Source organism: Nycticebus coucang, chromosome 3, assembly GCF_027406575.1.
Source record: "Nycticebus coucang isolate mNycCou1 chromosome 3, mNycCou1.pri, whole genome shotgun sequence".
NCBI lineage: Eukaryota > Metazoa > Chordata > Mammalia > Primates > Lorisidae > Nycticebus > Nycticebus coucang.
In genome coordinates, this window is record NC_069782.1 from 79,598,999 (window position 1) to 79,625,189 (window position 26,191).

At 44.2% G+C, this 26,191-nt stretch overlaps 1 protein-coding gene across 1 annotated transcript in view; it reads left to right on the forward strand.

Moving 5' to 3' along the window:
- The window catches only part of ANTXRL (ANTXR like), a 60,342-nt gene that overhangs the window by 3,338 nt on the left and 30,813 nt on the right, over nt 1-26,191 (forward strand). The window contains exons 2-10 of the mRNA XM_053583488.1: nt 2,475-2,546; nt 3,779-3,850; nt 5,718-5,799; nt 5,902-5,935; nt 6,908-6,987; nt 7,063-7,131; nt 7,487-7,567; nt 7,667-7,727; nt 18,835-18,933. Coding sequence (XP_053439463.1) covers nt 2,475-2,546; nt 3,779-3,850; nt 5,718-5,799; nt 5,902-5,935; nt 6,908-6,987; nt 7,063-7,131; nt 7,487-7,567; nt 7,667-7,727; nt 18,835-18,933 — 650 coding nt within the window. The remainder of the gene's footprint in view (nt 1-2,474; nt 2,547-3,778; nt 3,851-5,717; nt 5,800-5,901; nt 5,936-6,907; nt 6,988-7,062; nt 7,132-7,486; nt 7,568-7,666; nt 7,728-18,834; nt 18,934-26,191) is intronic.

The following is a 26,191-nucleotide window of genomic DNA, read 5'->3' on the forward strand; positions in this document are numbered from 1 at the left end:
GCAGCCACCTGCAGGAGGACTTGGTGGTCATCAGGCCCAGCTTACTGACCAGAGTTCTTATTAGTTGTTCATTCTTTGCATGGAATTGGAAGAAATTTTACGAGTAAAAAAAAAAAAAAAAAACACTATTATTTTTAGTCACTTTTAAAATTGTAGTAGAATATCCAAAAATGCTATCCAAAATGTAGCATTTTAACTGTTTTTAAGTGTACAATTCAATGGCATTAAGTACAGTCACAGCATAGGACATCCACCTGCAGAACTTTTTCATTACAACATACTGAAATTCCATCCCATTTAACAACAACTCACCATTTCTCCCTCCACAAACCCTGGTAAGCTCCATTCCACTGCCTAGTGGAAGTATCTCATGTAAGTGAAATCAGACCATATTTAGCCTTTTTCTATCTGTCCCATTTCACTAAGGATAATGTTTTCAAGATTCATCTGTGTTGTAGCATCTACCAGAATTTCATCCCCTTTATGGCTGAATAATATTCCACTGTATGTAATATATCACACTTTCTAATCCATTCATCTGTTGAGGGACACTTAGATTGTTACTACCATCTGGCTATGGTGAATAATGCTGCCGTGAACACTGGCATACATCTATCCGTTTGAGTCCCTGCTGTCGCTTCTTTTGGGTCCATACCTAGGAGTGGAATTGGTGGATGATGTACATTTGTATGCTTAGCTTTCTGAGCAACTGCTGACCTGTTTCCCATGGAGGATGCACCACTTTATATTCCCATCATCAAAGCACAAGGGGTCCAGTTACTCCGCAGTCTCTATAAACACTTGTTATTTTCTGGGTTTTTAATAACAGCCATCCAGTAGTATAGAGCGATATCTCATGGTATCTTTGTTTTGCATTTCTTCAATGACTAGTGATGTTGAACCTCTTTACTTACTGAGCATGTGTGTTTATGGGCCATGGTCTGTCTTCTTTCGAGAAATGTCTTTTACTCATTTTTTTTGTTGTTGGGCTTTCTTGTTCATTGTTTCTTTTTTGTTCATTTTGTAGGAGTACTTTATATATTCTGGATATTAATTCCGTACTAGATGCATGATTGGCAAATATTGTCTCCCATTCTGTAGGTTGTTTTTTCACTCTTGATGTAGTGCGCTTTGATGCAGAAAAGTTTTGTTTATTTTTTTTGTAGAGACAGAGTCTCACTTTACCGTCCTCAGTAGAGTGCCATGACGTCACAGGACTCATAGCAACCTCTAGCTCTTGGGCTTCCGCGATTCTCCTGCCTCAGCCTCCTGAGCAGCTGAGACTACAGGCACCCGCCACAACGCCCAGCTCTTTTTTTGTTGTTGCAGTTTGGCGGGGGCTGGGTTTGAACCCACCACCCATGGTATATGGGGCCGGCGCCCTACTCACTGAGCCACGGGCTTTAGATGAAGTCCAGTTTTTCTATTTTTTCTTTTGTTGCCTGTGGTAATGGTGTCATATCAAAAAAAAAAAAATCAATACTGAATCCAATGTTATGGCTTTCCCTTATATTTTCTACTAAATGTTTTAGACTTTATATTTTGACCTTTGATCCATTTTGAATTAACGTCAGTGATAATGTATAGAAGAGTCCAACTTCATTTTTGCATGTGGTAACAGTTTTCCTGGCACCATTTGTTCAAACTACTGTCCTTTTTGCACATTGACTATTTAAGGCACAATGAAAGTCAGTTGACCATAGATGGGGAGTGTTTATCTCTGGCCCCTCTGCTGTGTTTAATGGTCTGTATGACAGTACTTCCAACACTGCTTTGAGTACTGCAGCTTTACAATAAATTCTGAAACCAGAAAATGTGAGTTCACCAGCTCTGTTATCTTTTTCAAGATTTTTTCTTTTTATGCCTATTTAAGGTCCCTTGTAATCCTATATGAATTTTAGGATAAATTTTTCTGTTTCTACAAAAAAGTTACTATTGAGACTTCGATACAATTTGTGTTGTTCTCCTAACAATATTATGCCTTCCAATTCATAAACATGTAATATCTTTCCATTTATTTGTGTCTTTAAATTTTTTGCAGCAGTGTTCTGTACTTTTCAGTATACATTTATTTTGCCTCTTAGGTTAAATTTATTTCAAATATTTTCTTCTGTTGAATGCTTTTATAAATGGAACATTTTTTCTGAATTTAGAATTTGGATTGTTTATTAGGGGCTTTTCCAACCAATGCATCCTCCCCCATTTCTTCTCCACACAGGATCCCTGCATAGCATGACCAGCTAGCTATCCTGGTTAACCACCAAATGTCCCTTATCTCAAAGCTCCTTCGTTCCAGGAAGGCAGGTCTGGACCATCATGTTAGGCTGACCGAACAATGGATGGAGTCACCACCCAGGATGATCAGCTGAGGATGGGCTTGTTAAAAAGCCTGCTGGATGGCTGGGGACACCAGAAATTCTGCCTACCTGGGGGAAGCGCATCATCACCCTGACTTATATATTCTTTGTTTTCAGGTCAGGCAGCGTGAACAACAACTGGATTGACCTCTATATGTTTATAGAGGACAGCGTGAAGAAGTTCCAAAAGTATGGGTCTCCACATGGCACAATCCTCTGTGCTGAGGGAGCTTTCCCTCTGGCAGGCAGAGGGCACATCTGATGAAATTTGGTGGGCAGGGGAGTCCCAGGCTGGCATGCTGAAGCAGGAACAGTGAGTGCTCACTGGTTCCATCGGGTTCAGCAGCCTTGGCCAGCTCGAGCCCACGAGCCAGGGCATACTGCAGAGGACCATCTGCCCTCTAGGACCTCACAGGCTGGGAAGAGAAGTTAGACAGACCAGCTCAGTAATCCACCCCTTGGTTACAGCATGCTGAGGTCCCTGGGAAAGAGACAAAGAACTCACCAAGGAAGGTTAAAGGAAAGAGAGAGAATGGCTAGGCACGAAGTCAAGGATGGCTTCCCAGGGGATGTGGAACTTTGAACTGGGTCACGTAGGCTGGAGAAGACAGAGAAACAGGAACCATGTGGGTGACCTGTGGTACAGTGAGTGGTCTGGCTCACTGGGTTCTGGGATCAACTCAGGGGAAGGCTGGAGCCTGAAGCTGGGCAGGTCAGCTTGGGAACAGGACCATCAAGGCCCCTGGTGCCAGGTCCAGGGCTTTGGATTCCTGCTGGGAAGCCACAGGGAGCCCTAGAAGGTTCTTGGGCAGAGGGGGTGACATCATCAAGGTTGTGCTCCAGGGAGTAAGGTGTGATAGCGGTGGGTGACGTGGGTGTGGACAAGAGCAGGAGCTGGGGGAGCTGAGCTGGGGATGTGTAGCATCAGCTTCCCTGAGAGGCACTGAGGGTCAGAGGCAGGGAGGCAGTGGCCAGGGGAGGACAGGGAGGAGGTATGCATGGCTGCCAGGAGGCAGGATGATTTCTTTGAGATGAGGGGTAGGGAGAGCAGGGTGAAGAGACCAAGAGTTTCCCGGTAGAAAAGAGGCCAGTGGGAGAGGGCCCTTGTGGAGGGGTGTGTGTCTGTGGTCTCTCTTCCTGGGTGCTCATGTGGGTTATGTGGGTACATGTGTGTATTTGGGGTGCTGGGAGTGAGGGATGGAGCAGGATGCCGTCCTGACGCCCTCTCTCCCAGGGTGCCCACGTCTCCAGAGGCCTCAGATTTCTTTACCAATTCACTGGTTTCCGTGTCCCACGAGCCTCAGTGTGGAAGAGCTGGGGAGGGGGTAGGAGGTTGGGTGCTCAACGCCTCCCTGGAAGCTTGCTGATGCCCACTTGAGCCTGCGCACAGAGGTCCTCACCAACACGTATTTCCTCCCCAGCCCAAATACACGAATTTCCCTCATCACCTACTCTACTGGTGCCGACATCATTTTGCCACTCACCGCAGACAGGTAGGAATCTTTGACTTTGAATTCCCCAAGGGAGTCCTGGTGGGCTAGGTGACGGGGAGCTCCAGAAAACTGAGAGGTTCCCCAAGACTGCATGGGAAGCCTTCCAGTAAACATGGTAAGTTTCCCAGAGTGCCCCTCAGTGCCCACCCTTACCCTAGCTCTGGCTCCCCAGTGCCCTCTGACCTCTCGCTGCACTAGACCTGCAGAGCCCTGTGCTCCATAGTTCCTGGTCTCCCACCCTCTGTATCTGCGCTCTGTCCTGCCTCATCTCCTGGGAGGTGGCTGTGAGGATTCAGGGCCCAAGGCCTGGTGAAGCAGGTGTGTGGGTCCTGGTGAACACAAGCTATGCTGGGCACTGCTCTGTGTCTGTTCCTGTCTGCCCAGGCCAGTGGGGGCAGGAGACAGGGGTTGAGCAAGGGACGATGCTGGGGGCTTTAGTGCATAAGAGCTTGGTCCCCTAGGTGGGTCGCAGACAGGGGAGCCCATGGGAGGGTCCAGAGCACCAGGTGGGCTGAGGTTTGGGAGAAAGGCACAGGGAGCATGTGCCTGGGGACTGGAGGGGTCATCAGGGTGCCCAGACCTAGAGGCAGCCCTAAGGGGTTCCAGATGGGCTGGAAGGTGAAGGATCTTTTGGAATGCTCACCCCTGGAGCTGGGAGCAGAACAGGTGCAACACAGAAGGGAGGTGAGGATGCTGAACACTGGAGAGGTGCCTGGGCCCCTCAGGCAGCTTACATGGGAAGTAAGGCAAGGATGCTGCTCCACTGGCGGGTGGGGGGAGCAGGCTAGAGTATGTGTGTTCTGTGCTGTGGATTTAGGAGACATAGTGGACCTGAGAGGGAAGATATAAGTGCATGGGGAGGGACCATGGTGGTGGCCAGAGTGGCAGTAGGGTTGGGCTGGGCAGGACCTGATGTGGCCTCCCCTGGGCACACCAGGACCTGGATGCCTCCCACTGAGCTGGGCTCCCAGAGCTGCCCCCTTGACTGGTTTCTGCCCGCAGTATGAAGTGACCTTCAGGATCCACACTGTGCTCAGCATTGCCCTGCTGGCTCAGACTGTCACATTGCATTAGCCTGACCCTGGGCCCTTTTTGCCTGTCCCAGACCTGCCATAAGAACCAGCCCCACTGTCGTATCTGTTTTAACAGTGGCTGGTAGGCTGCATCCCCAGTCAGCCTGGGGATCATTGCTCAGCTGCCCTCATGCACAGCCTTCAGGGTGCTCCTCCCAGCCTTTGATCTTTTTGTTTCAGGAACACAGAAAGTCAGGGAGCCTTAGCCCTCTAAGTAAGACTTGCTGCTTGCTTTGGCAGGATAAAGGGGTGGGAGATATTGAGTCAGGGCCAAGGGTCTGGGGCCATGGGGGATGGGTGCAAGCCTGAGACCTTAGCAGGTGACCTTTGCGATGCTCCGCCTTCCAGGGAGGCGGCCTAGATTCAGGGTTAGGTTAGAGCAGGGGTGGTAATGCTGGCCCATGGCTAGGCCCTGGCTGGCAGCTGCAGATCTCTGGGTTAGGGTTAAGGTTAGAGTTAGGGTTTGGGTCAGGGATAGGAAAGCTGGTCCCTTGGGAGGGCCTGGTTGGCAGTTACACATCCTTAGGGAACTCTTACATTCACCATAAATGGTCCAGGCAAGCCCTTGGTGATGGCTTCCCAAGGCCTGCATTCCCCGAGACAGTGATGAGGTCAAAAGAGCATGAAATCTGTCAGAGTCACAGTGAGGAATGGGAAGGACACAGCTCCTACCCGGAGCCCTCCCCCGTCCACGTGTCTGAGCATAGTGGACAATGGCTCTAGCGTAGGTTGGGAGCCATTTTTAGGAGTCAAACCTGTCTACCTCAACCTCTCTTTTTTTAAATGTCTTTCAGAGATGACATAAGGAAGGGTCTTTCAAGACTGCAGAGACTAATACCTGAGGGGCATACATTCATGCAGTATGGATTTAAAAAGGTACAGAGCCCAGGATCTCAGAGAACCTGTCTAGTTGACAGTCTTAGATCATTACTGGGCTCACCTCATTTTCCATCCCCATATTTCTTCATTTTCTTGCAGGCAATTCAGCAGATGAAACAAGTCAGTGCTGCAGGTAAGGGTCTGCTGACTGCAGGGTGGTCAGATACGGGGGACAGACCGGCCTCAGGGGGATCTGTGTGCGGATTCCTGTGGCTTGGGGGGGCACGTGGCACCACTGCTCTGAGCTCCAGGCTCCTCCCTGTGCAGTGAGCGTGACCATCTCTGGTCCAGGGTGTCCTGAGAGCCCCCTGAGGTCACGTGTGTGTGCTCCTCCTGATTCTTGGTAAAAGTGAGGGGTTGGCCCTACAGTTGGGCTGTGGGAAAGGAAAAGAGGAAGCCCAGGGCCTGAGAGAACAACAGGGACTCACCTTGGTCCTCCTCCTCCTGTCCAGTGTCCCCTCCTGCTGACTTGCATCCCAGAACTGTGTCTCAGATGGTGCAGAAGGCCATGCAGGGCCCAGCTGATCCCTTGCACCCCACATATTGGGGTTGCAGCTCTTGTCAGGAGGGCCTGGTGGGAAAAGTGGCAGGTGGGCACAGTGACCCTGCCCAGGGGGCTCTGACATGGAAATTTGAACCCCTGGGCCCAGTGCTGCCAGCAGGAGTGCTCCAGGCTCTGCTGGGAGTAGGACTGACCCCATGTAGACACCTGAGGCTGCTTTTCACAGGAGGGTCTAGCTGACCCCCCTCCACCCAGGCACAGGCTCATGCATGTGGAGTCACAGATGAAGCTGCCCTCAGACAGAGGGTGTCCTCTCTGGTGGTTAGGGAGAGGCCAGGCAGCCTGCTAGGAAGGGCCTGGACCCCCGCAGTCCCCCATCTGTAAAATGAGTCCTGGGCTGAGGCCCTTCTCACTCTAGGAGTGTCTGGGTGGCAGGTACTCGGGTCTGAGCAGCCTCTTCCCAGGAAGTAAGGGGTGGGCATCACCTGGCTGTGTCCTGAAGTGGGCAGTGCTGTGGCCCTGGCAGCCTGGGGCATTCCTGGAGCTTCTGGAAGTCAGTCCTGGTGCCCGTGCCGACCTGGCCACTCCTGGCTTCTCCTGCAGATGAAAAGGTTACCAACATGATTATCGCTGTGACTGATGGAACACTGATGCCACATGCAATGCAGGAGACTCTAGTTGAAGTGAGTCAAGTCCACCGTTACCAGAATTTGCTCTCCATATTTGGTGATTTACACTCAATGCCTTCTTTCTCTTAGGCTCAGAAGGCTCGGGATTTGGGGGCAACTATTTACACTGTGGGCGTGGCCGAGTATGACAGTGATCAGGTAATTCAGATCAGGTAACTGTATGCCAGTCTTGAACCTAGTTAGAGGAAGTTATCATGGGTGGTTTTTCAGGACCACCCAAAAGATGCTCTTCTAATCCTTCCCATGTGATTTGGGCCAAACAATGGCCACTGCAGAATTCATTAACACCAGGTTTTGTAAATCCTCCCACAGTGAGGGGAGGGTGCTAAGTCCTATTCTCCCTGAGACTTCTGACCAGGCCAGGGGCTGCCCTAAGAGTCTGCTGTCCTACTGTTCCCATGATATGAGGGCAAGACACTGTCTCCTGAGCCTAGACACCTGCTATACCCTCTCCCCCTGGCTGGCAAATCTAAGCCTCCTCCCCTCTCTGTAGATAAAAGAAATCGCAGACAGCGAAGACCATGTATTCGGAGTAGAAAATGGCTTCAAAGCCATGAGAGGCATTGTTGATGAGGTGAGAGGTGCTGCTATGCATGGGGCGGGGCGGCCGGGCACCACCACCCCAAGTCTCACACTCTGTGCACTGGCCCACCCCCCGCTCCATCTGTTCCAGCTCACTTCAAAGACCTGTATTGAAATCACATCTGTGGAGCCTACCACCGCATGTAAGGGAGGTAAGAGCTCAGGTCTCACTGCTGTGAGCAGATGGGTATGTGTGAGTGTGTCTGCATGTTTGTAAGTATGGGTTGTACGTATTTGTGTGCTGTGCTTAGAGGCAAGATATGTGTGCGGAGAATGAATGTGCTGTGTGTGGTGTGTATGTGCAGTACGTGTGGGGTGAGTGTGTGGATGTGTAAGGCATAGGGACTCATGGTGTGTGGGTCTGTGCGTGTGAACAGCATGTGGGGGGCAGATGCTGGTGGTGATCGTATAGGGGTGTGTGTGCAATTACTGTTTATCTCTTAACAATAAGTTTAATGAATTAGATAATTCTTTATACAGCAAGAAATACAACTTGTCAGGGGAAATACAAGCTGCCACAGAAACACTAGGTACCAGAACCAAGCAGTACATAAACAGGCCGCTAGTCAGGAGCCGTCAGGGCTCAGCCCAGAGCCCAGGCTGATTCAGGATCTGAGATATTTCTGTCACCTGATCGACAAAGTTGGGGGAGAAACAAAGCAGTTATCTCAGTGAGTGAAGAGAAGGAAGCGAGCACAGGCCCACATACCGCATTTCACGGGGAACCGGGACCCATACTATTCCCTGCCACAGGCCTCTACACGGACTGCAAGGGCTCACACCCCAAGGGTTACATCCCAGTGCCTGTCCCTGAGGCTGGGAATGTGACAAGGATGTCTTGGCAACCACCGAGGTCTCTGCATCAGTGTGGTGTTGTCTAAGAAGAAGATGCCTGCTCTGAACACTGACCTCTGTGGGTGCTGGCTGCGTCCCTACATCACCGGCTTCTGCACAACTATGACTGCCCTGGTGTCCTTCCTCTGCAGGAACAGTGCTCAACGGGGCGCAGCTGGCTCCAGGCCAGCCACAGGTTCTGCCCCCATGTTCTCAACTATAAGGAAACCTTTTATTAGGCTGTGGGGACAGATAGACTAGGCTTAAGCATGACCTCTGCACCCATGGGCATGCAGCCAGGAGCAAATGGCCAGATGCCTGTGAGCTCCAGCACAGCCTCCCCTAACAGAAATGATGCTGCCCCAGGTGTCATGAGATGTACAGGCTGTGGGGTGTGTAGAGGCTGGCACAGGACCCGAGCAGCAGTAGCGGGTGCTGATATTTCCATCATTGGCTCTGAACGCTGGTCCCTGTCCCCATGCTGTGCAAGGAGTGGGGGTGGGGCAGGGGCTGCAGTGCTGGGAATAGAGTCCCCCTGCTGTGGCATCGGAGCAGCCCTGTCAAGGCCAGGTGAGGATGTGAGTTGTCACTCCTCCCTTGCAGCAGCTGACTTAAGGTGACAGGTACCTCTGCCCACTAGCTCAGCTCACTGCCTCTGCCCTTGTGGCTGGTGCTCCCAACCTTTGCCTGTCAACTGATTTATCCAAAACTGCCCTGCACAGGGTGACAGTTCCATGGAGGGAAAATCCAAGGCAGGATCCTGACCCCACATGGAGTAGAATAAGCCATTGCACAAGGCCATCTCTGAGAACCAGGGACTGTACCAGGAGCCTAGATAGGGAGGCCAGGGGAGGGTAGACTATCCAGGCATGGAGGCCCACGCTGGCCTCCCTGCCTCAGGCCTGACCTCAAATTTAAAGACTGAGTTAACCCATCTCTTGAGGCTCCATTCATAGGATGCCTCACCATGGAAGCTTTTCCTGATTGACCATCCCTCTGACTTCCAGCAGCCTTTGGTCTAGGTCTGACCCTCTCGTAAGTCACCTGTCATCAAGGATATACCATGAGTTGCCGTTGTCTGTGTCTTCTGCATAATTTTCTCCTTCAATTATTTGTTTTTCTTCCAACCTTTTATTATGGAAATTTTCTTTTTTATTATTAAATCATAGCTGTGTATATTAATATGATCATGGGGCACCATACACTGGTTTTATAGACCGTTTGACACATTTTCATCACACTGGTTAACATAGCCTTCCTGGTATGTTCTTAGTTATTGCGTTAAGACATTTACATTCTACATTTACTAAGTTTCACATATACCCTTGTAAGATGCACCACAGGTGTAATCCCACCAATCACCCTCCCTCCCCTCCCTTTCCCCCTTCCCCTTATTCTTAGGTTATAACTGGGTTATAGCTTTCCTGTGAAAGCCATAAATTAGTTTCATAGTAGGGCTGAGTGCATTGGATACTTTTTCTTCCATTCTTGAGATACTTTACTAAGAAGAATGTGTTCCAGCTCCATCCATGTAAACATGAAAGAGGTAAAGTCTCCATCTTTCTTTAAGGCTGCATAATATTCCATGGTGTACATATACCACAATTTATTAATCCATTCGTGGATTGATGGGCACTTGGGCTTTTTCCATGACTTAAAAATTATGAATTGGGCTGCAAGAAACATTCTGGTACAAATATCTTTGTTATGATGTGATTTTTGGTCTTCTGGGTATATGCCTAGTAGAGGAATTACAGGATTGAATGGCAGATCTATTTTTAGATCTCTAAGTGTTCTCCAAAGATCTTTCCAAAAGGAATGTATTAATTTGCATTCCCACCAGCAGTGTAGAGTGTTCCCTTTTCTCCACATCCACTCCAACATCTCTGGTCTTGGGATTTTGTAAAATGGGCTAATCTTACTGGAGTTAGATGATATGTCAAAGTAGTTTTGATTTGCATTTCTCCGATGATTAAAGATGATGAGCATTTTTTCATATGTCTGTAGGCCGTGTGCCCGTCTTCTTCAGAGAAGTTTCTCTTCAAGTCCCTTGCCCAGCCTGCAATGGATCACTTGTTCTTTTCTTGCTTATACGTTTGAGTTCTCTGTGAATTATGGTTATTAAACCTTTGTCAGAAACATAACCTGCAAATATCTTCTCCCATTCTGATGGCTGTTTGCTTGGTTTACTTACTATGTTCTTGGCTGTGCAGAAGCTTTTTTAGTTTGATCAGGTCCCAATAGTGTATTTTTGATACTGCTTCAATTGCCCAGGGGGTCCTCCTCATAAAATACTCACCCAGACCGATTTCTTCAAGAGGTTTCCCTGCACTCTCTTCTAGTATTTTTATAGTTTCATGTCTTAAGTTTAAATCTTTAATCCAGTGAGAGTCTATCTTAGTTAATGGTGAAAGGTGTGGGTCCAGTTTCAGTCTTCTACAGGTTGCCAGCCAGTTCACCCAGCACCATTTGTTAAATAGAGAATCTTTTCCCCACTGAATGTTTTTAATTGGCTTGTCAAAGATCAAATAATGGTAAGTAGCTAGATTCATCTCATGGTTCTCTATTCTGTTCCAGACATCTAATTCTCTGTTTTTGTGCCAGTACCATGCTGTTTTGATCACTATCGATTTATAGTATAGTCTGAGGTCTGGTAGCATGATTCCTCCTGCTTTGTTTTTATTTCTGAGTAATATTTTGGCTATTCGAGGTTTTTTCTGATTCCATATAAAACAAAGTATTATTTTTTCATGATCTTTAAAGTATGACAGTGGAACTTTAATAGGGATTGCATTAAAATTGTATATTGCTTTGGGTAGTATGGACATTTTAACAATGTTGATTCTTCCCAACCATGAGCATGGTATGTTTTTCCATTTGTTAACATTTCCAGCTATTTCTTTTCTTAGAGTTTCATAGTTCTTTTTATAGAGATCTTTCACGTCCTTTGTTAGATAAACTCCCAAATATTTCATCTTCTTTGGCACTACTGTGAAAGGAATAGAGCTTTTAACTGTTTTTTCAGCTTGACTATTGTTGGTATATATAAAGGCTACCGATTTATGAATGTTGATTTTGTAACCTGAGACGCTGCTGTATTCCTTGATCACTTCTAAGAGTTTTATAGTACAATCCCTGGTGTTTTCCAGATACACAATCATATCATCTGCGAAAAGCGAAAGTTTAATCTCTTCTGACCCTATGTGGATACCCTTGATCGCCTTTTCTTCTCTAATTGCAATGGCTAAAACTTCCATAACAATGGTAAAGAGCAATGGAGACAATGGGCAACCTTGCCTGGTTCCTGATCTAAGTGCAAATGATTCCAATTTAACTCCATTCAATACGATATTGGCTGTGGGTTTGCTATAGATGGCCTCTATCAGTTTAAGAAATGTCCCTTCTATACCAATTTTCTTAAGTGTTCTGATCATGATGGGATGCTGGATATTATCAAAAGCTTTTTCTGCATCAATTGAGAGAATCATATGGTCTTTGTTTTTTAATTTGTTTATGTGCTGAATTATACTTATAGATTTACGTATATTGAACCAGCCTTGAGACCCTGGGATAAAACCGACTTAGTCATGATGTATAATTTGTTTGATGTGTTGCTGGATTCTGTTTGTTAGGATCTTGTTGAATATTTTTGCATCTGTATTCATTAGTGATATTGGTCTATAATTTTCTTTTCTTGTTGGGTCTTTTCCCAGTTTGGGGATCAGGGTGATGTTTGCTTCATAGAATGTGTTGGGTAGTCTTCCTTCTTTTTCTACATTTGGAACAGGTTGAGTAATATAGGTACTAATTCCTCTTTAAAGGTTTGGTAGAATTCTGAAGTGAAGCTATCTGGTCCTGGGCTTTTCTTTTTAGGGAGGTTTTGTATGGTTGATGCTATTTCAGAACTTGATATTGGCCTGTTCAACATTTCCTCTTGATTCTGACTAAGTCTTGGAAGGTGACGTGCTTCCAAGTATGTGTCAATTTCCTTCAGATTTTCATATTTCTGAGAATAAAGTTTCTTGTAATATTCATTAAGGATTTTTTGAATTTCTGAGGAGTCTGTTGTTATTTCGTCTTTGTCGTTTCTGATTGATGAGATTAGAGATTTTACTCTTTTTTTCCTGGTTAGGTTAGCCAAAGTTTTATCTATTTTATTGACCTTTTCAAAACACCAACTTTTTGATTCATTGATCTGTTGTATAATTCTTTTGTTTTCAATTTCATTTAATTCTGCTCTAATTTTAGTTATTTCATTTCTTCTACTGGGTTTGGGGTTGGAATGTTCTTCCTTTTCCAGTTGCTTGAGATGTCCCATTATGTTGTCAACTTCCTCTCTTTCCGTTCTCTTGAGGAAGGCTTGCAGTGCTATCAATTTCCCTCTTAGGACTGCCTTTGCGGTATCCCCCAGAGGTTCTGAAAATTTGTGTCTTCATTGTCATTTTGTTCAAAAAATTTGGCAATTTCCTTCTTACTCTCATCTCTGACCCAGCTATCATTCAGCATAAAGTTATTTAACTTCTATGTTTTTGTATGAGTATGCAGATTCCTGTTGTTACTCAGCTCAACTTTTATTCCATGGTGATCCGAGAAGATGCAAGGAATAATTTCTATTCCTTTAAATTTACTGAGGTTAGACTTGTGACCTAAGATGTGATCGATTTTGGAGTATGTTCCATGGGCTGATGAGAAGTATGTGTATTCAGTTTTGTTGGGATGAAATGTTCTGTAGATGTCTGCTAAATCCAAATGTTGGATGGTTATGTTTAAATCTAAAATTTCTTTGCTCAGCTTCTTATTGGACAATCAATCCAACACTGCCAAAAAGGGTTAAAATCTCTGACTATTATGGAGCTGGAGGATATCAAGTTGCTCATATCTGTTAGAGTTTCTCTTATAAATTGAAGTGCATTCTGGTTGGGTGCATAGATATTAATAATTGAAATCTCATTATATTGAGTATTACCCTTAACAAATATGAAGTGACCATTCTTATCCTTCCTTACTTTTGTTGGTTTAAAGCCTATTGTATCTGCAAATAAAATTGCAGCACCTGCTTTTTTCTGATTACCATTTACCTGAAAATGGTAATCCAAAGGATGAATGACCATCCTTTCACCATGAGTCTATATTTGTCTTTTAAGGTAAAATGTGACTCTCGTATGCAGCAAATATCTGGCCAGTCAGCTAACCTGTGCCTCTTTAGAGGATAGTTTAAGCCATTTACATTAATGGAGAATATTGATAAGTCTGGTAAAATTTTGGGTATTGAGTTTTTTGAAAGTCCAGTGGACATTTTTAATCCTTTTGCCACTGTGGAAGTTGGAGTTTGATCAAAAGTTTCTGAGTGAGTTTACTTTTGTGGTAGAGGATTGGGCTGGTCATTATGGAGGACAGGTCTGAGAATATCCTGAAGAGCTGGTTTGGTTATGGCAAATTTCTTCAACATATGAATGTCATTAAAGTATTTAATTTCTCCATCATAAATGAAACTCAGTTTAGCTGGATACAAGATCCGGGGTTGAAAAGTATTTTGCTTTAGGAGATTAAAAGTCGGTGACCATCCTCTTCTGGCTTGAAAAGTTTCAGCAGAGAGATCTGCAGTCATTCTAATATTCTTCCCTTTGTAGGTAATGGATTTCTTATGTCTGGCTGCTTTCAGAATTTTCTCCTTCATATTAATTTTAGTGAAGTTAATAATGATATGCCTGGGGGTGTCTTATTGGGATTGAGTCATGCTGGGGTTCTGAAACTGTCTGATATCTGAATTTCAGAATCTCTTGGCATGCCTGGAAAATTCTCTTTCATAATTTTATGGAGAAGGGCCTCTGTGACTAGCAAGGCCACTTCATCACTTTCAGGGATTCCAATGAGGCAGATATTAGCCTTCTTCGATTTATCCCAGAGCTCTTTGAGAGAATGATCCATTTTTGCTCTCCCTTTCTCTTCCTCTTTGATTTTGGGAGTATTCCAAGGCTTTGTCTTCAATGTCAGAAGTCCTTTCTTCTCCTTGCTCCCTCTGTTACTGAGGGATTCGACTATATTTTTCAGATCTTTGAGGGCTGAAAATTCTTGCTTCAGTGCATCAAAATCTTTGGTGGTTTTGTCTTAAAATTTGTTGAATTCTTGAGACAACTTTTGAATTTCTCCTCAAATTTTTAATTCCGACTTTTGAATTGCTGCTCAAATTTCTAATTCCAAATTTTCCTCCATTTTATTAATCTTGTTTGCAATCCAAATTCTGAATTCAATTTCTGACATCTCGGCCAGCTGTTTATGAATGGGATCTTCAGTTACATCTGCTCTATCTTTCCTTGGGATGGGGGGCGGTTTGATTTATTCTAGTTATTCGTGTTACCAGAATTTTTCTGCTGATTCTGCCCCATGATTGTTTTACACCATTTGATTTTTCCCCTGGAGCTTTGTCGAGGACCCATACAGTGCTATAGCCTGAGAAACTGGGGACCCGTTTGGTGTGGTGGGGCTAAGTGGTTCTGTCTTGTTTTTAGCTGGTCTCTGTTCGACCCTAGTGAAACAGTTACTCTGGGTTGAACTCTCAGCTGTGGAGAGATACCGGCAATTAAGTCACCCGCCCCCCACAGGCAACAATTGGAAAAGGAAAATAAAACCTTCCTACAACCACACACCCAGGGCACCACCTGAATAGTCTTCGGTGATTGGCTCAGTTCAAAAGGTCCAAATCAATTGTCTCAGTCAGCACCTGTCTCAGGTGGGAGAGTTTAAAAGGTCTCTGGCAACTGGATCACAGGGGTCTGGTGACTACTCTGATACCGCTTGCTCCGGTGCTCCATGGAGTCAGGAGGACCCAGCCAGCAAATAGATCAGTCTGGGAAGGTTGATAGCTCCTTCCCCACCTTGCACCTCTGTCATACCCAGTCACTGATAGTCCCACAGGGCTTTGACCCAGTTGCCTATAGTGAATAGATACTCCAGGGGGTTGCACCTGCCTGAATCACAAGGAAATCTATTTCTGCTGAGTCAGGCCGCTGCACTCTGCCTCTAACTAGCAGGGGGAGGTGAGGCCTGACAACCTCGGGTGCTCGATGGAGGCTGGGGGGTGTTCACTCAGTTCCAGCCCCATCCCTGATTGATGTTACTGACGGAACAGAACAGAACAACTTTGCAGGAATTTATTTCTGTCCCTGCTAAATTCCCCTGCAGAAGAGAAGCTGTTTTGAGTTCCCAGAGCCTGCACCTCAGGCCCTGTCTTTGCTCCTGCAGGTTTGTATTGGGTTACCTGTCAGTTCTAGCCTCCTGTCTTTCTTTGTCTATAGGCTGATGATCCCCTGAGGGCTGGGTGCATCTTAGGCTCAGTAAAGCAGTCCTCTGGGTCAGCTCTGCCCTGGGAATTTCCTGGCTCTGCGCGTGCGTTTTAGTCCCCACGCTCCACCCAGGCTGGTACCGCCTCAGGCATACTCTTTACTCACAGGGCCTGCGTCTCGGACCCAGATCTGTTCTGTGGTGGTTGCCACCTGAGTAGATGCCTGGCCTCCTCTGGTTGCCCGGGGAGACAGGGGGTGTGGCTTCAGAATATCCGGGAGTGAGCCCTATTATTGCTAAAAGACAGCTACTGCTCTGTGCCTCCGGGCACCGCCACTCTGGTGTGGTTCTCTCTCAGCTACCATCCTCTCCTCACTCCCATGCCCCAGGGTCAGCACTGACCAGCTGCAGTTTAGGCCCTGTCCACACCCCTCGAGAAATCATCCAAGAATCTGGACTCCTGGGGGACAGGCCTCTAGACCTCAGAGTGAGAGTGGAGGGGAGTGCTGGGAGCTCAGAGTTGCAGGTAGAGAATATATACAGTTTTATGCCTGGTAGGAGAATGCCATGGCACCCTAGTAGGGGAGGTAGGTCCAGTTTTTAGAGGGACTCTCCCATGGAGTGGAGTGGGAGGACCTTTGAACTCTGCCCATTTGTTTGTGGGGCACTCCAAGCCATCTCATGGGGGAGGGGACTCCCATCCGCTTGGTGATGGATTTTGTACCTTTTGTTTGTATCCTTGGGGTCGCAGCTCACCTCAGCGGTGTTGATGTGCGTTCTTCAACCTTCTCTCTTGGGGCAGCTCAAATCCACCTGGTTATTTGCTAAATTTCTGTCCTTTAACTCTCCTTCTGGACAGGAGCCTCTGTGGAAAGCTGTCTTCAGTCAGCCATCTTGTCTCTGCCCCTGTTCTGGCAGAGTTTGTAACAAAACAACTAGTATTAGTTTCCTGAGACTGCCATAATAACAGAAGTTCCAGAAGCCCAACGATTGAACTCAAAGTGCCAGCAGAGCTCTACTCTTCTGGAAAAAAAAATTTTTTTTTTTTTTTTTGAGGCAGGGTCTCATTATGTTGCCCTGAATAGAGTGCCATGGCATCACAGCTCACAGCAACCTCCAATTCTTGGGCTTAAGCAATTCTCTTGCCTCAGCCTCCCAAGTAGGTGGGACTACAGGCACCTGCCACAATTCCTGGCTATTTTTGTTGTTGTTGTTGTTGTTGTTGTTTAGCAGACCTGGGTTGATTTCAAACCCATCAGCTCCAGTGTATGTGGCTGGCGCCCTAACCACTGAGCTATGGGCGCCAAACCATATCATGGAAATTTTCAAACCTACAACAGATTCAAAAGTGTTTTAAAATGAATGCCCCTCTATCTACTACCAGCATTTAATGATGAATGACAGTGCTTCTTTTATTTCAACTCTCTCTTTTGTCATCCATACACCTTGAAAAAAAAAAGCTTGGTTGCAATACACATTCCTAGAATCTAGAATGTAAATTGTAAACTACCCTTCCAGAAGGCTGAGAGGCAGCCCTCTGCCCTGCTCAGGGTGGTCAATTGGAAAGTAAAAAAGTGCAGGAAACAGGCCCAGCCACTCTTTCTAGGATACATGTCCAGCCCTGTGCATAGCCCAGTGCCCAGCCCCTTAGAAGTTGGAACAGTGAAGTCATGGAGGTTATAGCTTGGTAGCATCAGGTTCAGATTCATCTGCTGTTGACTGCAGTGTGTAGAAGAGGGCCCAATGCCTGCCCTGAGGGGGATCCACTCCTGGCAGCTCAGCGCAGGGCACCAAGGTAGCCTTTCCTGTTCTCTCTCAAAGCCCCAGGGTCCCCCACGTGACTCAGGTGCCTCCCAGAGCAGGGTCCGGCCATCACGGTAGGTGCCTCTGGGGTCAAGAAGACACCAGGAGCAAAAGGAAACCCAGGCTCAGACAAGATGGAGTCAGCTGTCCCTGTGGGGCCTTGGAGTGAAGGTGGTCCCTCAAACTCCCCCATCTGAGGAGGGCTATGTCCCTGGGCCCCAGCCAGTGCTTGACAGGGAAGAACACAAATCCATGGATGCCCACCATCCCTGTTTTCCAAGAAAGCTAGAAATCTAGATTATTAGGGAAAATGTTCAGGCTTTTAACATACACTCCCATTTTTGAAAACACCTGAAGACCTGACAAAGCATGTCAACAGACCAGTTTTGCCCACAGCCAAGAGTCAGTATTTTCTCCATGGCAGAGGATCTGCAGACTCTGCCTTGAGGGCACAGTGCCACAGGAAGACTGGACACGGGCCCAGAGGAAGTATACCTCAGGCCTCCTCAGGGATGGGGATGAAGCAGCCTGGGCCAGGGAGAGGCAAGTGCACTCAAGCGGCTTGCAGTTCTACAGGAACACAGGCCACTCCTTGACCAGTCCTCTCAGCACCTTCCTGCATCCCTATGGGGCTTGCTGCAAGGACAGGAACCCCACTGGTGGAAAAATACTTGCTGAACCCCAGGGTGCTTGGGTGTGGCACTTGGCCGGCCCAAAAAAGGCAGGGGCTGAGAAAGCATCTGTAGGTCTCTGGAACTGCTGCTAGACAGGACTTCTGGGATGAATTCTCCTAGCCCTGCCCCTGAGTTCTGCCCTGCCTTGGGGTCTCCAACCTGCCACAGGCACATAGAACAACAGAAAGACAGACTCCCACACGTCCAGCAGCCCCGCAGACATCCGGCCTGGGTGTCCAGCTCAGAAGCCATGTCTTCACCCAGCCTTGTCCTAGGTCCTCTCATGTCTTATAGGGCAGAGGGCATGGCCAAGCACAGGCCTACTCCTCTCTGGCCTAAGGCAGCATGTCGGAGACCCAGAGCAGGGAAGCTCCAGCTGAGTCTGCCCCTGTGTAGCTGCCTTTCACGGGTTCCTTGGGCCAGAGAGGGTTGGGGAGAGCCTGTGAGTCCTCAAGCCCCAGCCACAACCTCATGGACCTTCAGTGACACCAGATGAGGACTTGGCCCCGTGCACACACAGATGTTGGCTGAGACACAGCTGCTTCTTTGTAGGAGGCTCCTGCCAATCTGGTTTGGGGGTGGACTGCCACGAGCTCACACAATGAGCTCAGGGCACACACAGCTCTCTACCCTTCCTCACTCAGACTTCTGAATGTTGCCTTTGCAGAACCCTATGAAGTGATTATTCATGGAAAAGGTTTTCAGAATACAAAGGGGCAGGACGAAGTTATTTGCAGATTCACTTTTGGCGAGGACAAAGTTGTTGGTAAGTTGCCCCCTTGGTGACTCTGAGTCACACATTTCCCATACAACACCGCCCTTCCCCACAGCCAGCCAAGCCTCTGGCCCTTGCTGCCCATTCCATGTGGATACTGGGGCAGGAGGAGAGGATGGGGTGAAGAGCAGTGAAGATAAGTGTCCCTTCATCTGCTCAGTGGGGAAAAAATAACCCCCTCAGGGCCACAGGAGCATCTCTGATCAGGGCATCCCAGCAAGTACACAGCTATATGTACCCACCCTGTTCCCAGCTCTCTCTTTCCTTGAGAGCTGAGAACCCTAAGACTTCTCATCTGCTCCTGAGAAGTGAAGCAATTGGGGGAGGGAGGGGCAGTGGTCTGAGCCTAGCCAGGTGTACCAGTAGCTTACCCAGGATTATGTGTTGACCTTGATAGAGGATGCCAGCCACCAGGCCTGGGCCCTGGAATCCTGGCTCAGGCACACTTTGTGCATGTCTCCTTGACCAGATGAGTGTTCTATTCTGAGCCTCTACTTTCCCTGCTGTAAAATGGAGCCAATACTGTAGTTTCACTACGCACTATTGCATGCATCAAGCAGTTGGAAGGGCTTCATGCTTTTTATAAAATCTCCTATTATTTGGCATTTGCCAGGCATCAAGTATATTTTTGCAAAAAGGGAATGACTAAGGAAGTACGCAGTCCAGTGTGCCCAACGCTGAGGTGGGTGTTCTCCCAGCACCAGGTGCCTGGGGCACAGCTGGACTCCCCGCACCCTCCTCAGCTTTTCATCTGGCCTGTTGGTACATTCATCTGATCTGATTAAATTGTGTTCCATGACATCTTATTCCAAAGCCATCTGCTGAACCCAGAATGACCCCTCTCCCCCAGGGAGCTTGTTTTCCATCTTCCCTCCTTTCCATGTGTACAGAGAATGGGGCAGGGGCTGTCATTGCCACATTCCCATTCGGCAGAGCTATGTGGATGGTCTAATGGAATTAGGGGTTTTTTTGTTTGTTTGTTTTTTTGGAAATATTTTCTCAGGAGTGGCTTAAGGACCGAGCAACCTCTCCCTAGGAAGAGCTAATGTTTTTTGAGCACTTCTTATGTCAGATACTGTGCCAAGGGTTTTATGCTCACTATCTCCCTGTATTCTCAAAACAGCCTCGGTGTAACTTTTTTGTATAAGGTGACCTAAATAAAAAAACAAAGAGAACTCTGTTTATTCAGGAATAGAGCATGCCATAAAGAAATATGTGCACATTCAGGGATATAAAGACAGACAGAAGCTTTTAGAGTAAAAATGAGGAGGATTACCTAATTTTTTGAGTTCATTATCCTTGCCTACAAAGATCAATAACATGGGAAAAACCAATCTGATGATGAACCAGCATTTGCTGAGCAGATGTCCTTGCACAAGTATTTTTTTTTTATTAAATCATAGCTGTGTACACTAATGCGATCTTGGGTCACTACACTGGTTTTATAGACCATTTGACATATTTTCATCACACTGGTTAACATAGCCTTCCTGGCGTTTTCTTAGTTATTGTGTTAAGACATTTATATGCTACATTTACTAAGTTTCACATGTACCCTTGTACAAGTTTTTTTTGTACAAGTTTGCAGTGGCCTTTGTGCAATATTGTGGTTTTTGCAGAGGCTTTTTTGATAGTTTTGTTATTATATATATAAGCACAAGAATCCTCTCTTCATAGACTTCCTCAGCTCAATTTGTCAGGTTTTTTGGTTTGGGTTTTGTGTTTTAACACATATGACTCCATTTTGATTCTGACAACTTTCCTATATCTCCCTTTTGAGTAAGGGAGATACTTTGATACTTTCTCTGAAAGTATCCCTGATCAGTCATCTTGTATTTAGGTTTTGATTATCTTTCAGTGTTGGGATGAACTAGTGCTGGTGCTGGCCTCGTCCTCTGTTGGAGAGAATGATTGGCATCTCGGAATGCATGTCAAACCCTTCTGGCCACATTTGAGCATCTAGAAAGGTTGAAGAGTGGATCTCAGGCCAAATCTACCTGAAGTCCATTGTTAAGTGCAATTTTGTCCCATAGTCTTTTTCTGTTATCTCAAGGTTCCCGGCCAGCACTATTCTGTTACAAGTTGTACTTCTGCAATACTTAAACAAGTAACATAGAGAAAGTTTAAAAAGGGAAAATACAAAGTGAACTTACATTCTCAGTTTGTATAATAGCTTTGAACCATGAATTTAGGCTTAAAGACAACCAACTGAATGGATCAAATGAACTTAGGGAATTAGGTGAGATCTGTTGTAACTGTGTGGCCTGGTATCTTATTTGTTGTACGTAGGTCTCAAATTTCCCATAAGAATGTATACGGGTGCAGTATTGACAATACTAAAGATATTTTCTCAGTTAACGAATGGATAACAAAGAACCTCTTAGGTCAAGTTCTGTTGAACTTACCAGCAAAAGATACTGGTTATGAAATTTCAGATGCAATATTATCCTGCCTAAGTGAAAAAAGTAGTTTCAAAGGGTATAAATGTCTCCTTATGATGTGGAGTCTTGTTCTGATGTCTTGAGAAAAACAGTCTACAGTGTGAAAAGGTCAACTTCTCATCCTGGTTTGCAATTTGTCTCTGATTATGACATAAAATGCTTTGGTGAATTTTTGTGTGACACGAGGCTTCTTAAAATTGATCTGGTGTCGGTTTATAGGGCTTTAGGAACAGTTTCTCATTTTTAGTAATTCCATGGAAGAAGGTTGGATTGGAGGAATAGAGGAGAATTCAGGATCCAGTCTAGTCTCTAGGTAGATAAGAACTTCAAAAGTATGCACAGGACTGGACGACATAATAACAGGTGTGTTAACAGATATTTTTTAGAAGCATAACTTTTTCTCTCTGCATTGATTACATAAGAATCTCCAATTTAACACCTCTTAAGGCTAAAAACAGATGAAGGAAAACTTTGTATTTTACTTATAGTCTTAAGATTTTATGCCTGCTAGAAAGTGGTAATTTTTACTTACTCATTGTAAGACTGGAAACCCTTGAAACCAGGCATTTCATGTACACTCATAATATAATATTTCAGTAAAATCCTTAATACTTTAACAAATGTCTCCAACTATACCCTCTTATAGAGAGCAGAGTTTTATTGAAATTATGCAAATGACCATAGTCATAAAAATTAAGAATATTCATGAACATTTTGGAAGAACCAAGGAGAGAGAAAAAGCAAACGCTTCCACATTTTGTTCTCAAAAGTATACTTTACCAAATTGCTGTAAACTACACATAGTTTCAGAAAGAAAAATTTCTTAAGCTTGAAAAAAAGAACATTTAAGTAAAGAACCAATAATGTTTTAAAGTCGAGAAAACATTATCTTCATCAGTTACTCAAGCTCATATAATTAATTTTTCTTCTTCTGAATTTTGATTGGCATTTTCATGAACTCATTAGTTTGTTTATCAGAGTTCTGGAAATTTGTATTTAGCCCATTGATCTTAAAGTTATAACCAATCTGTGTGCAAGCATACTTAGAGTTTTTCCATGAAAATTAATTTTGGGCTACAGCTGATTACAAATGCTTTAAAGTAGAATTCAAAACAAAAACTGTGGATCACAAAAACTTAGAATTAGCCATCAAAAATTTCATCAAAAATCTGATGAAAGTTCGCAATTGACAAGGAAATTTAGTTATTTCTATTAGATGCAAGATTTTAAAATATCAGCCAGAATCATGACTTATCAGGTGTCACATCAGGATCATCAGAACTTTATAAATTTCACATAATCATTAGAAGACTCACATTAATAACATAGCCATACAAACAAAACTTTTAAAAGGATTTAACGTAATAACCAAATTTGTGGCTGATAACTAAATTTTTATGAATTTGTATAATTGTGAATCAGTCATATAAATAACATACCCAGAAATGTAACTAAAAGATCTAACATTGCTTGTCATTTGACAATGGTTGTCATATAATTTACCAAATTCACCAAATATCTATACAAGATGAAAAATAGGTGTTTTTTTATTTTTTGTTTTTTATTTTGAGATGGAGTCTCATGCTAGCACTCTGACTAGAGTGCTATGGCATTACAGCTCACAGCAACCTCAAGTTCTTGGGCTCAAGTGATCCTCTTGCCTCACTTTTTCTATTTTTAGTAGAGAAGCGGTCTTGCTGTTGCTCAGGCTGATCTGGAGCTCCTGAGCTCAAGTGATCCACTGCCTGGGCCTCCCAGAGTTCTAAGATTACAGGTGTGAGCCACCACGCCCAGCTGAAAGGTACTGTTTTGAGGTTCTCTGGTGGCCCAACCAGAAATCTCAAAGTTAATTCAAATTCAAAAGGCTAAGTTTAGAATTTTTATCCTGGAGAAGGCTGCCAAAGATACCAAAAGATTCAAAACACTTGATTAAAATAGAATCACAGGGGCAGCACCTGTGGCTCAAAGGAGTAGGGCGCCGGCCCCATATGCCGGAGGTGGTGGGTTCAAACCCAACCCTCGCCAAAAACTGCAAAAAAAAATAGAGTCACAGGTTACTGTGAAGTAATGATTATTCATTTAATCAGAGTGATAATCAAAAGACTTCAAAAGCAATACAGAAATTTACATGAATTTAAAAACCTTAACCCTTCCTACACTCAGTTTTCTTAAGTAACCAAAAGTCTAATAAAGACATAGGAAATTATCTTTAACAAAACATAAATGCGTTGGTTTTCACAGGTCAGTTACCAAAAAATGTAAAGAAAACCTTCTTGCAGCATAACTACTTCTTCAGGGAAGTCTATTTAGATTCTGGAATTTGCACCTGCTGAAAGCATACTTACATTTAATTAGACATAAGAAGACTGTGTCCAAGGTTATGAGCGTACTCCCAAGTTATACAGGAATGTAAACAAGAAAATGAGTGCTTGAGCAGGGCCATACATGGCTCCGAGAAAAAGTAAAAGAACAGAAAGTTTCCTGATTACGTGGAACAATTCAGACAAATCAAGAAAAGTCGAGATTACAAAATCACATTATACTGGAGAAAAACATTGCTTTTCTACACATCTCTCTCTCATACTTACTGGTTCCTTTCTCTCTTGTTTCTTATTTTTTTTCTAAATCTATTTTTGAAACAACCTTTAAATAACCATGGAGTTGCCCCAAATTATCCTTTTTTATTAGCAAAGAACCATTTTAATACCTTTTTTATAATTTTGCACATCAAAAACAGCTTATTTTTGGCACATTTTATATAGAGAATTATATATATAGATTAGAATTTTAACTCTTGGTAACCTAGGTTTTCGGTAAGCAATTATTAACTCTGTCACATATTGGTATTTTATAGATGAAAACCATTTTATAATTTTTGAATTAGGTTTACCCATTATTTTTATGTGTTTTAATAAACACAAATATATTTAGTCTTTTTATAGACATCTAAGAAGCCAGGAATGAACTTATAACTATGTTCAGAAAATTGGTTTTTTAAAACTCTTATTTGGAAATGACTTTGATATTTAATGAGTATTATTAATTTAACGTAACTTTAAGATTTCAAATTACGTGAAAAATTCCTTTATAAAGGAATTTTGACATTTACCTGATTTATTTTTAGCGATTTACTGAGGTTACCTAAGAAAACTGAGATTTTAGACAAAGCTAGAGCCCTTTCAAATAATTTTGCTGTCAATCATTTTTACAGCCGGTGAATATCAGGTATTTATTTACCTAATTAAGAAATTTAAAGTGGACTCAGTGCCTGTGGCTCAAGCAGCTGAGGCGCCAGCCACATACACCTGAGCTGGTGGGTTCAAATCCAGCCTGAGACTGCCAAACAACAATGACGGCTGCAACCAAAAAAAAGGCCGGGCGTTGTGGCCAGTGCCTGTAGTTCCAGCTACTTGGAAGGCGGAGACAGGAGAATCACTCGAGCCCAGGAGTTTGAGGTTGCTGTGAGCTGTGATGCCACAGCACTCTATCCAGGGCAACAGCTTGAGGATCTGTCTCAAAAAAAAAAGGAAAAGAAATTTAAATGTGAAATATAGGCATTTTTCTGATAATTCAGAAGGTGCAGATAGTTTCGTTAAATTAACAATATTAAATTAGTTTTACTTGTCAAAGAATTAAACAAAGATCATTCTATTTGTAAGCTAAGTTTTACAACTCTTGCATCAAATCCTGACACCTTCAATTATTTAACAAATATAAAAATACCTTACCAGTAAACCCAGGCAAAATGTATGCTGGCAATTTCGAGGACGTTTTTATTTTATTACACCAGTAATTTTAAAACCAGCTTATTTATTAAAGATTTACTTAATTCTAGTGAACAAAAAAGCATTTGGGTTAATTACTAATTACTCAATATTTAAGGTGATCTAAACAGAATTCCCCAGTGGATTTCTGGCAATGTCAGGTTTTTCCATGTTGTTTTTCCACAACTTACAACATAATACATGTATGAATGCATAAAACACACCCAAACATGTATACACACACAAATAAAGATCCATAGCTTTCACTTGTGAATGTTAGTCATGATGTGGTGAAAGATACAAACTCAACAGTCAATGAAAGACAACTGGATCCAAATTATATTTCTGACAAAATTGAGACTTGTTCACTTGTATTTGCCCCGATCAGTAATCCAGTGAATGCTGTTCACCAAAAGTTTGGGTAAAACAGTTTCTGGAGAAGTTTTATTTTTAAAAAACCCTTTTACCCTTTTGTGTCTTATTTCAGTTCCAAGTGAGTTTAGGGTTAAATTTTTAATGTTACATTTTAGCTGAGATTGACTGAATTGTATAAGAAAAACAAAATCTCCACATTTCTTTGAATCTATCAATGGTTCTGTCAGCCTGGTTTACTTGATTGGTCAGGGAAGCATTTTAGCAGATGTTTTGTGGGGGTAATTGGTTTGTTTTTTGTTTTTGCCTCCCCCCCGCCCCCCCGTACGGCAAACAAAGCGAAATTTTTTGCCAGAGATACTTTATTGCTCTGAGTTCAAGATTTCGACCTGTTTAATCTGAAAGCCTAACTTTCATAAATGTTTATCTAGTTCTTTATCTTTTTAGACTATTCATCTTTTAATTAACTATTCTATCACTCTAATTGTTAGTCAGACAAACCTAAATTTATGTTTCCCAAAAGTGTCTGGAGTGTTGGTTGCCATGGAGCTGTTGTAATTTGCAAAGTCATTGATTTGAAAGCCCTTTGAGTACTTGTATCTTTTTATCTTGGCTATAAAAGCATAAACAGTGAGTGCATCTCACCACCAATAGAAGAGTCAACAGATGCAA